This window comes from Centrocercus urophasianus, unplaced genomic scaffold (genome assembly GCF_019232065.1).
Source record: "Centrocercus urophasianus isolate 14NV4802_14NV808 unplaced genomic scaffold, USGS_Curo_1.0 seq_14, whole genome shotgun sequence".
NCBI classification, from domain to species: domain Eukaryota; kingdom Metazoa; phylum Chordata; class Aves; order Galliformes; family Phasianidae; genus Centrocercus; species Centrocercus urophasianus.
In genome coordinates, this window is record NW_024884586.1 from 33,968,177 (window position 1) to 33,979,990 (window position 11,814).

At 36.6% G+C, this 11,814-nt stretch overlaps 1 protein-coding gene across 1 annotated transcript in view; it reads right to left on the reverse strand.

The window, feature by feature from the left end:
* The window catches only part of CEP128 (centrosomal protein 128), a 92,578-nt gene extending 82,507 nt beyond the window's left edge, over window positions 1–10,071 (reverse strand). Inside the window, exons 1-4 of the mRNA XM_042814980.1 lie at window positions 10,019–10,071; window positions 5,270–5,433; window positions 3,255–3,341; window positions 888–1,014 (exon numbers count right to left, since the gene is read on the reverse strand). Of these exons, the coding sequence (XP_042670914.1) occupies window positions 888–1,014; window positions 3,255–3,341; window positions 5,270–5,419 (364 nt within the window). The 5' untranslated portion in view covers window positions 5,420–5,433; window positions 10,019–10,071. The remainder of the gene's footprint in view (window positions 1–887; window positions 1,015–3,254; window positions 3,342–5,269; window positions 5,434–10,018) is intronic.
* Between the last annotated feature and the right edge of the window lie 1,743 nt (window positions 10,072–11,814).

The window sequence follows — 11,814 nt, forward strand, 5'->3', positions numbered from 1 at the left end:
GACTTTTTTTTTTTTCAAACAGAAAATGTTTAATTTTGCTTTGGGAAAAACTTGTGCTTCATCTTGCGAGTATGGATCACATTACAGGTAGATTACTGAAGTTATGTAAAATTCAAAAGGCATACTTGTTTAGCTCTCCCCAGGATTCTTCTACAGTTGAAATATTTTTGTTAGACATATTTATACATATACACACATGCACAGGAAGGGTAAGGGGGTAGGTAAATTATTTCCTCAAATTTTATTTGTCTGAGCAGTGGCGTCTCTTCTGTCTGGATATAATAAAGCTTCAAACTAAAACTAGAACCTTTAGAACTTACATTAGAAAAAAAAAAAAAAATTTAATGTTTCTCCTAAAATGCATTTAATGCTGTTCCTGAAATGAATATTCCTCCTAAATACATATTTTCCTAAAAATAATAATTTTTCCAAGAGACATGCAATAGTATAACCTATGGAAAAGTTCATCATTTTATCTTTTCCTTTTCCACAGAGTATAACTGTGTATAATATGTACATGTCCATAGTCTTCTATTTAAAATTCACATTTTCTTTTGCTGCGAAGTAATCTTCAAAAGCTACAACATTTTGGACTAACTTTAACATACATATACATACAACTCATGCAGCAAATAAGGCAATTTTCTCCATGGAAACTATCAACAGTTGATTTAGATTTCTTGAGATACCAGAAAAAAAAAAATAGACATTTACTAAATAAACAACTGCTAAACTTAATACAGGTCACCCAAATTTCTACACTGAATTTTTTTGAAGAAATCAATGATCGCTCTTCATGTCAGTATCTTTATACAGTTCTATTGCTAATTTCCTCTTTTCATACAATAATAATATTTAAGTACATTTAAGCGCCATAAGTATTTTACCTGACACAGTTTCCCCATCCAAATCACTAGGGTATAAACTTGAGAGAGAAGCACTTCTCATTCCAGAATTTCGGGTTAGTCGTTGACTCTTTAACTGACCTATAGACTGTTCCAAAGTTTCTTTTAACTGCAAAGAAATCAGTTTACTGAAATATAAACAAAGACATATACAATAGCATGCAAGTAATCTTCAGTCATTAAGATAATAAATGCTCTTTTTAAGCCAAGTTTCACCATGAATTACTAGCATTTTTCTTGGTTATCTCTCGTACACATAATATTCTCCTAGTTGTAGTAAAACAAGCTTTCAACATTGGCAGTTTCAGATATTAAGTTTCTTAAAATACAGATGTATTGTACAGGATTACTGAAAAGAAAAAAAACAAGTATGGCTACTATAAGCCAACTCTGGTTTTAAGCCTCTCACTTTTATTACACCTTTATTTGAAAATCCAAAAAAACCTGTATTTCTAGAGGATTATCTCTCCTCCCCTAAGAGAAATATATGAAAAGTACTTAAATTACTACTTTAATCTGCAGTAATTAAGAGAGTTGGATCTCCTTCTGAGTGGCGCTTTTTTTCTAAAGCTAAAAACACTATTTTAAATCTTCACTGATCTTCAAGTTTGCTTAGGTTCTTTCTAAAGTGTTTTCATTATATTATTTTATCAGAACTCAATCACTAAGAAAAGCTGAAGCCAGAGATAGGATCTCCTAAAGTTTCCTTAAAAAGAGAAGTTACTTGAAGAAAAAATTAAGACAATGCAAGTACATTAAAAAAAAAAAAAAAGATCACCTCTGCACTCAGTAATTAAAAAAACAAAAACAAAACATCGTACGAAGACGCCAGACAATCAAAACAAGAACAGCAACAACTCAGTCTTCAAATCTAACCTGACCCTGAAACTGACTAATCTTGGATCTCTAACAAGGGAACATAAACTCTGAATCAAGCTACAAGTGCTTAATTTGCATGCTTTACCCTGTCAGCACTAATTTTCATTCCCTCAATATGAAATGAGATACAAAAAAGTAAAAATAAAGAAATACTGATACTGTCGAGAATTAACACTCTGGTTAAAAAAATTAGTTGTTATATACATATATAAACACATTTCAAGGTGCTTGTGTTACTTTAAAAAAAGTTATTAACAGAATAAAGAGAGGCTAGTTGAAAAGAGATACTAAAAGGGATGTGTTTGAACAAAATAGCCTTTATAATCACTAATAAAAACTCCATTCGTTGATACTCCCGTATCTATCTCATCACCATTTAAATGAGAAATTCACTAAGGTTTTTTCTTAAACAGCTATAGTAGAAGAAAGAGATGCAATACTTCCTGATCCCAGCTACATTTCCACATACGTACTACAGCAAAAAACTCTGTTTCAAAAAGGGAGCAGAAAATGGGAAGCTTTTTTTTTTTTTTAAGCACTAATCAGATGGTATTTTCTTTACTACTTCAAACATAGGTAGATGGTTAGTCCCTAGATTTCTCTTCAATTTGAGTCATAATCAAAAGCCACCTAACATAACAGAAAAGAATGAGTTATAAAACTAAAAATGTTTGAGTAATGTTTCACCTTGATGTCTGCTAACAGAAAACATTTCAGAATAATGAACTACATTTAGAATCAGCATTTATTAAAAACCATGTTAAATGGGTTCAGTCACCACCAGAAATTCAGCGACTACAAAAAGATTACAAAGATGCAGAGTTCAAATAAGAAAGTCCATGAAAGTCTCATCTCTGCTGACCAAGAAACAAACTGCTAGAAAGGCCTTCTTTCTTTCTTTCCTATAGATTTAGGATTTATTCTCCAATTCCCTCCGCCTCCATGTATGAAATAATACTGCCTTGTATTCTAAGTTTCAAGGAAGCACCAGTTGCAATTTGTTTGAAACAAAGTTATAAACCGCTCTTGTTCTACAGGCATTAATTTATTTTACAATCTCTGTTCAGACATCTGCTTTCAAACTCACAGAACCCTGGTGTGTAAGAGAACTTCTGTTCACCTGAAATTTAGAGAAAACTGGTTGGTAGGTTCAGAAGCTATTGCAGAACCATAGAAAAAACTACTGAAACAAAAGACACGTGTTCTATTTGCACATTGTGCTTCCCAGACTATCATAGTACATCTACTTGGAATCTATAAACCAGAAAAGTAATAATGTTTCAAAAACGGTTAGAGTTTCATTGTATAACAGAAAACTAAAGTTTGGCTTAGGCTGCTCAAGTAACTATGAAAAGTTAACATCATCTACTTAACTCTTGATACATTCTACCCATTGCCACCAAGTTTTCGACTGTGAATGCTGCTAGAAAAAGAAAAGATTTAAGAAAAGATAAACTGAAAGTTGCTCACAGTTGCTATTGCTTCTGTTTGTTCCTTGTTGTATTCTCTGTATTGCCCCAGCAAATGGTCAACATGTCTCAGGTTTCTGTTGGTATCCTTAAAAAAAAGAAAAATGTTTGAGGAAGAAAAATCAAATAGAAATCTCCAAAAATCTAACATCACTGTTGTCTTTACTATTCCTGACTTATGAATAAATTAATGAAACAAATTGTTTCATTTTTTGTTGTTGTTGTTTTTAAAGGGCCTAAGCATTCAAAAATTCCAAAACCCTATTCAAGAAGCCAGAACCTGAAGAAGTACAGAGGAGCTAAATGAATAAAATACGATGTGGTGGGTTGTTTGTTTGTTTTTTAAAACAACACACCAGTAAGGACTTAATTCAGACTAAAACAGCGTAAATTTTCAGCCACTCACCAGAAAAAATATTTTTATACAGAGATCTTAAAGTAACTTACATGTATTTTGCTGGCAAAATAGATAAATAAATTCCTGAAGATCAGCATATTTATCTAAAGTAAGGAAGTTCACCAAGCAGACAAGGGAAAGTAGAGATACAGCAGATAAAGCCACACTTTAAAACTTCCATGAAGAAATTAAAGAAATTGCTACTAAGGCTCTTAGATAATATTTTCTTTATGGCAGGAAATCAGCACCCTATTTAAAAGGCAAAACTGTCAATATAAATATACTTTCTTGAAGTTTATGGCAAGATTACGCAGCCCTCAATTTATTTATCATTTATCTATGGCATGGACAGCATTTATCACAGCTTACATAAAATTATACAATAATGGGAAGGAATGCCAACTTGAAGATGACTGTGTCAAGACATACATACTGCATTCTTTACTGTGGGGTGACTTGACCAGAATCCCATCATTTAGTTTATATAACAGTTTCATGGCAGCTTAAGATGTCTTCAGCTGGACTGCTGCAGTCCTACCCTTCACTTCAGCACAATTTTTCTACACAACAAATACTGTAACCAAGTGAAAAATGGGAGGATCGGGTGGTAGGTCTGCGAGAAACCATTAGCTTAAAATCAGATTCTCAGAAGAGCAGCCAGAAGGAGGTTAGATTGGAACAAAAACCTCCAAAGACAGTGTTTAAAAAAAACAGTCATATTCTTATTAACTAAACCTTCTACCTTGATGATCACTTTTCAGCCAAGAAGTTCTGAAGTTTAAACTCAGTATTGAAATTCATTACAGATTTTCTCTCCTCACATATTAAATACTTATATATGTATATACATATTTATTTATTGTAGGTCAAACAATAATTAAGCACAAGCAATAATGCACAAGTCTGCTTCTTCCAAGTTCTTAGAACTGTTAGCTTAGAACGGGGATTCTCACCACAAGGTTATTTCTTCCATACTGATGAATATGAATAGCTTCAAGTGATAAATGACATCAAGACAGTTAAACATCTCCTCCTACATGCAAATAGATTCATACACCTGCTCTCCTGCCTCCACTGAAGAAGCAGGAATTAGACGAAAACTTTTCCTTGCTCAGATACAGATCCATTCTAAGTTTACAAGTACTGCTTCTCACTGTGCTGTTCCACATCTACGAATTATTGGAGTTACTATTCCTCTATTGGGAGAAATAGATTGGACTGCCTATCTATTTTTTTATTTAGAACTAGAAAAGGCGTACTGTACAGGTGTACTGTAAAAGATGAGGCTGGAAGTTTCCACTATAAAATTCAACATAACTTGTAATGATGTGAAAAGATTTTTGGCATTATTCAGTTCATTAATTTTATTAATAGTTTTACTAAACACATTGTTGTTTCTAACAATATTCTACTACGCTTTCATACAGTTGTTACTCCATATAGCATCAAGCCACCTAATTTCACCCCTGAGGCAATACAATCAGTTACATAAAATATTTTGGCTTACACAGAAAGCAATGTCTTCTATCACTACAATACACTGCACAACTTCAGAAGTGAAAATTTGACTTTTCTTCACAAGCTGTTTGTATACTTTAAAACAGTATCTCGTAAGCAACCTGTAAAGTGCTTGCTAACGTATGAATCTTCTCTGTAACTTCTTCAGCACTATAGTTCCAAGCTCTGTTGTGAGATGCCTTCCTCAAAGGTGGCCATCTTCCTATTGGAGCCCTAAAAAAGTTGTCTGAATCACTGGATGAATCTGCCATCAGTATCTTGAAACCTAGGTTGAAAGATCAGAAAACGAACATTAAATCGTTATTGTAACTGAACAAATCCAAGCCATACAACATTTCCAAAGCAACTTCATAGACTATTCAAACCACTACATTAGCAGGATGTATCTTAGAGGCGCATCTATCAACTGTTCCTCAGTTATTATGCTTGTTCACATCATGAAGTAGAGGCCAACATGCAAGGAGACCTCTTTTGGACAGAATTAAACCAACAGACCTATTCTCTACACTAGTAGGTGTTCAGTACACAAGCAAAGATCATAGCTGAAAACAAATCATCTCTGTAAAATATACATCAGGAGAGCAAAACAACTGATGAAGCCCTCATATGACCAGACAACTAGGCACTGCAATCTTTTCCATCCAAACTACCCTATCAGAATCATTCTCCCTTTGCCTCACCCTCATTTCTAAGCTATATTTAGGTTGACTTTGCTCAACTAATACCACTGATTGTGTGAAGTAAGATTAAGAAGCGGTGTCTTTAATGACTCAAGAAGAATTCGAGACATTATGATAGAAGGCAAATGCAGAGTCTTTAAAAGAATAGACAGGAAAGAAAATCAGGGCCAAAAATGACACACTAATCGGCTTAATTTTAATATGTGGAAAAAAAATAAAATAGGCTATTTTAAGTTTCTTTTTTTGAGAAAAACTATTTTACTAGAAAAGCAATGTGTGAGTTGATATCAAATCAATTTAGCCAATAATGGGTAACTACAGTTTGTTAAAGAAGAAAAAGGCAGTAGAGGTTACTTTTGAACAAACAAAGCATTAAACACTCAATACATATACAAAATTAAGCTAAAGAAACATGAACCAAATTAAGCTTTAAAAAAAAAAAAAAATAAGTTGAACATCAGAACTCAAAGAGAAGTTGTGCCACACAGAGAAATAAAGTGAGAACCTACAGTAAATCTACTACATATTTTCTTTAAATGACCTGATAATAGAATGGAATGTTTATTGCATTTGCAGAAGCTTATAGACGCTGGCAGAAGAATAAGAGAAAAATAAAAAATATTTGGCAGACATTAATCAAAGTTCAATATGCACTGACAATGTAATGTTCTAGAAAGAAAAAGATGGGGGGAAAAAAAGCTACTTTCAAAAACAGTGAAATACTACTACTTTTACCCACCCTGCATTCAACATAACCCTATTGCTGTACTGAGGTTAAAGAAATCTGCTTGAATCAAAGTCAAAAATAATTTGAGGTAGAAAATACAAGGCTTGTGAGGAAAGAATGGGGATTAAGAAAGGCAGAGTAATGGAGAGAAAATTGGAAGAAATTGTTAGAAGCTGGGATCAGTAATGACGGCTGTAGTAAAATCAAGTAGTAACATTAAAATTGAAACGCTGTAAAACTAGGTTAAGATAGAGCTTTTTTTCCCCTCAAATTATCACACAATGCATCAGTCTGCCTAGAGTTTATGGAGTTACTACCATTGAGATTTATGTCAACTATCTTTGTGGAGAAATAGTCTGAATCTAAGTATTTTGGGGGAAAAGGAAAAAAGTGACAAATTTTTGAATTCCTTTTGGTCCTGTAGCAGATACAAGAAAAGTAAAGATATTATTCTTCTAGCCACTAAAACAGAAGTTTCCCAAAGAAACCATGGATGAGATTTAATTCTTACACTCTATATTATACACATGCCAATTGATGTTTTTCCAGAGTCTTATTAAAAAGACATAAATGTGTGTGCTAGACTTGGATAGAAACTTTTCAAATATGAAAGGAGAATAAATCAATATAATCAGTTCCTGCTTAAGTACACCAATATTTCCCACAGCTGTTTTCTGAAGTGAGCAATTTATCTCATCTTTGCTCCCCTTATCTCACTAAAGCACACTCCAGCTGCCAGTATCAGCAATCACTATTCCAGTATGTCTCACTCTAGTCAGATGAAATGAAGTCTAAATGAGGCTAAACAAGCATGAATACTGAGTACTGGGGAAAAAAGGGAATACTGGATATTTAAAAAGAGAGAATAAGAAAAGAAATAAAGCATAGATAGTAATAACGATGTGGAATAATTTTAATTTTTACCATAAGGTCTTGCTAATCACTATATTAAGCAGTATTTTCCCCATCAATCTTTACTGGAAACTCACACAGACATCAGCACAATCTGTATTCTAGCACACAAACTATCTGCATCATTGATAATCATAAAAAGAAACTTTTCTCAAAAAAAAAAAAAAAAAAAAAAAAGTCTTATCACTTGTTTTGGAGCAGTTTTTAATTCCTCTCTAATTGCACTTTCTGGGCTTTTTTTTTTTTTTTTTTGCTTTTTGTTTTTGCCCACTACACACAATCACTCAAAACGCAGTAAACAGTGGATTCAACAACCATTTTCCTCAAATCAACAAACATTTTCAGCTTCAATCACTTGGTGAAAAGATTTTTAAAACCCCAAGCAATAGAGAGATGCTATTAATGGCCATACTAAGAATAAAGCACAAGACCAGCCCTATGAGAGATCAGAAACCCAGCCCTGAGTCATTAATCCAAGGGAATTTACTCTCTATTTGTCCAAAGGCCTTTGTACCACTATATTTTCACCTATCATTCTTACATTTGAAGCACATTCATTTTTAATAATCATAGCAAATGGCTGATATCAGTACCTGCAACATTTTATCTCAACTACAAAGTCATACCAAATGTTGTTTCAACAAAATTAGATTCTTCAGAAGTACAGTTCACAGGAAACAAATTATTTTGCTCCTTAAATATGCAGAAAAGCATGTTACACTTGCTCTGTATGTAGAATATTGCACAAGAAGTATATTCAGAGTTCAAGAAAACTAACCTTACTTCATGCAAGTCATACAGCTTGTCTGCGAGCTCAACAGCTCCAAGAGAAAGATTAGGCTTAACTCTGTCTTCCATGATGTCACATTTCTTTCTAAACCAAACAATCCCAAAATAACATATTTTACAACATCATAAGTTTCACATTAGTGAAAGGTTGGTTATTGAATCTCAGCTGACAGGAACAAAATCTTTAAGTTTTCCCAAATTCAAAGGAACTAGGTCTCTGCACACAGTTCTACACGCACCTCTAGTTAGATGAATATGGGAACTCATGGCAGAAGAAAGGTGCTGATAAAATACAATGAAAAGGAATAACTGACTGATGTACTGAAACTATAATTCTGAGAAGTGCCTCAATCCTAAGAGCCAAAATCAGAACAGTTATACCACTGAAGAAAACAAAAGGGAAAAGAAGATTTACAGTAATACAACCGATGGTGCTGTTTTCAGCTGACCAGAATTAGCACGTTAGGATACAAAGTGACTAAAGTACTGAAGAAAGGGAAGTGACAGAAACCTAAAAGGAAACACTACACAGACTTCAAGAAAAGTTCCCATTTACAGTTACGTAGCACTCCTCCTTAGTATAAGTAACCATAGATAAACTGCAGGCACTTTTAAGCTGCAGAAGGATTGTTTCATATAAAGCAACATCCTCATTTTTAAAGGAATTACAGAAGTAATTTTGGTGTGGGTTTTTTTTTTTTTTAAACCTAAAAATTTTAATTTTAGGTTTAAAAAAAAATATATAAACCACACCAAAATCATACAGAGTAGAGATCTGTACAAATATTCCGTGTAGACATTTGCTGTATTAATTTAAACCAGAAAAGAGTATCATCACTTCTTTCAAAAACCTTCTCTGATTGCAGCCCACAACCATATAACCTACTTGACAGTAAGAAACATCTGTGATCAGTTTTGCATTTTATTTTGATCTTCTAAAGTACAGTTAGTTTACCTAGACAGGCCGTAACGTTTCTTGCAGTGAGAAACACACCAGGTCTCCCAGGTGCCGTCCCTGCTAACACACAGTGCGCCCATTCCGCGGGGACGTTCCTGCAGAGACCCGCAGGGCACAGCAGCACGACGCGCAGCCTCAAGCAGATGAGTTAAGTACACACAGCCTGACGGCTTCCCAAGCGCTCCTATTTGTTTATCCACACATACGCTAATCCATCACTAGGTAACTGAGCGTAAAGCCGTGAGTGAAGCCTAAGGGTGAACCACATAAGGACTGAGAACGGTTCCAGACCCGTAGTGCTTCTGTTTGTGCCTAAAAATTTCAGGCACCCGATGCCACAAGGAGACACTCCAGCACCGTGCATCCAGGCACCAGAACTACATCAACACGTGACACCGTATCCCCTGAGCTCTTCAACACCGCGGCACAGCAAACGATTCTTTCATACCGTTCGCACCAAACACACTCACGTAACCTAGCTTTACCGACACACGATCCAACCCCTGAGGAACCCCGGCCGCCTTCGCTCCTCACCCCGCGCACGCACCGCCGCCGCTGCAATCCCGCGGGCCGCCCGCCTGCTCCCGAGGCCCCGCATTGGCCCCTCAGGAGCCACCCTCAGGAGCCACCCGCCGCCGTCACCGCGCCGCGCAGGACAGCTCCTCCCCACGCGCCACTAGCAGCGCAAGGCGCAGCCCCCAGCCCTCACCGCGCCGCCGCCTGAGCCCCACCTCCTCGGGGAGCTGCCAGCCCCTTCCCCACACACGCTTCCCAGCCTCCTCACCTCGCCGCTATGGCAACTTGAACTAGCCGCCTTGATACCGGAGGGCAGAGCCGCCTTCCGGGAACTCAAGAAGCCCGCGAGGCTACTATGGGAAACGTAGTCCTCGAGTTGCGGTTCGGCCTTGGGGAAGGAAGAACGGAGAACTTCAACTCCCAAGAAGCCTTGCGAGGCAGCCGGACCAGGCGAGCGGCGGACACCCGCAGGAGAAATAACTGGAGGCCAGGCCCCGCCCCTCCGGGAGCCGTTGACTCTTGTGAGGCCGCGGCTGCCGGGGGGCAGCTGGGGCTCACTTCCCACTTCTCGCGGCAGCCGCTACGGTGAAGCGCAGTCCGTGATGTACGGCGGTGTTTATAAATGTGTTTAAAAAATACAGTTTTACAAAATACGCATTAATGTTTACAAACATTTACATTTTCTAAACATAATGTAAATAAACAGAAAGAGAACAAACAGAAGGTGTGGCTCTGCTGAAACAGATGCATGCTCCATACTTTATACACAGGAGGAGGCTGGAAGCCTGGCTGATCCACTGAAAAAATGAATGGGTGAGCTACCAGCAGGCTGTGTGTCTGACAAGGAAGGCACCTCCTTCCTTCTCCCTCAACTTTTCCAGACTTGTGTTTTTGAGCCAGGCACCTCACTGTTCACAGATGCTGCATCTGCTATCTGTGTGCAATAAAAAGGAACAAAATGTTACAGACTGCTGTGCTGCAAAGCCTCGAAGAGAGAAATGAAATAACATGGACGTTAAATGCAACTGCATAGAATTGATACAGAAGATCTTTTCAGCTTGGGAGGATGATATGTAAGAAATGATATGTAAGAAAAAGAAATTACTTAAATGTGCATACGAAGCTTAAGAAGCTGTTTAACTTTTCAAGCACAAAACATTTTATGTTGTTATATGAAATCATATGTATCTCAGTATTTCTGTTGCAAGAGTTACCTTATAATGATTGCTTTTAGAGAGGACAGTGTGTGGTGTATTTCTCCATAAGGTTCGTGCTGGCTTTTTAGTGCTCTTGTTCTCTGCTTGAGCAGGTGGGTAGGACCAGGTGATGTCCAGACATCCCTTCAAACCTGAGTTCTGTGATTTTACAGTCCTTTCTGAATGCGAAGACACCGCTTTCATATTTCTTGCCTCCTAATTGCTCAAGTGTGAGAAGCAGCTCAATATCAGTATTCTGAGTGTATTTAAAACTGACATACCTCAAGCCTTACCCAGCAATACCTCCCAGTTAGTCTTCAACCAACTGAGAGCTTTACTTTTTTCGTATTTTTTTCCCCGTGAAATAAAGGAACAGGAGAAGCACAAGATTTTCTTAAATCCCACAACCATAAAGTTTCATGACTACCTGTTCTTGAAGTTGGAGATAAATTGGTTATACAGACTTGAATCTTCAAGAACCTAGAACCACACTTTCATGTAGCTATTTGACTCTTGGTCTAGTAAGTGGTGCTGTGCCAAAGCAGCATCTTCAATACAATTTCTTTTTTACTGACCAAATAAGAATTATTTTAGTTACTAAAATTAGAAATAGGTAGTAGCTGGCACACTTGCATGTGTCTGGAATGCGTGGATGAATAAGAAGAAAAGTATTTATTCCAGTCTTTACTTAATAATCTCCCTTTTTTGAGCACTTCCTCATACATATATTACAAGATTTAATTGTTGATATCTTGTAATCCCTTTGGGAGTTTATGTAGGATAGCAATTACTAATTGCTTCTGCTGTGGTTTTTCTGATTTGCGTATAAGCCATATAATGAGCGCAAAGATGCCCAAGATATCATATC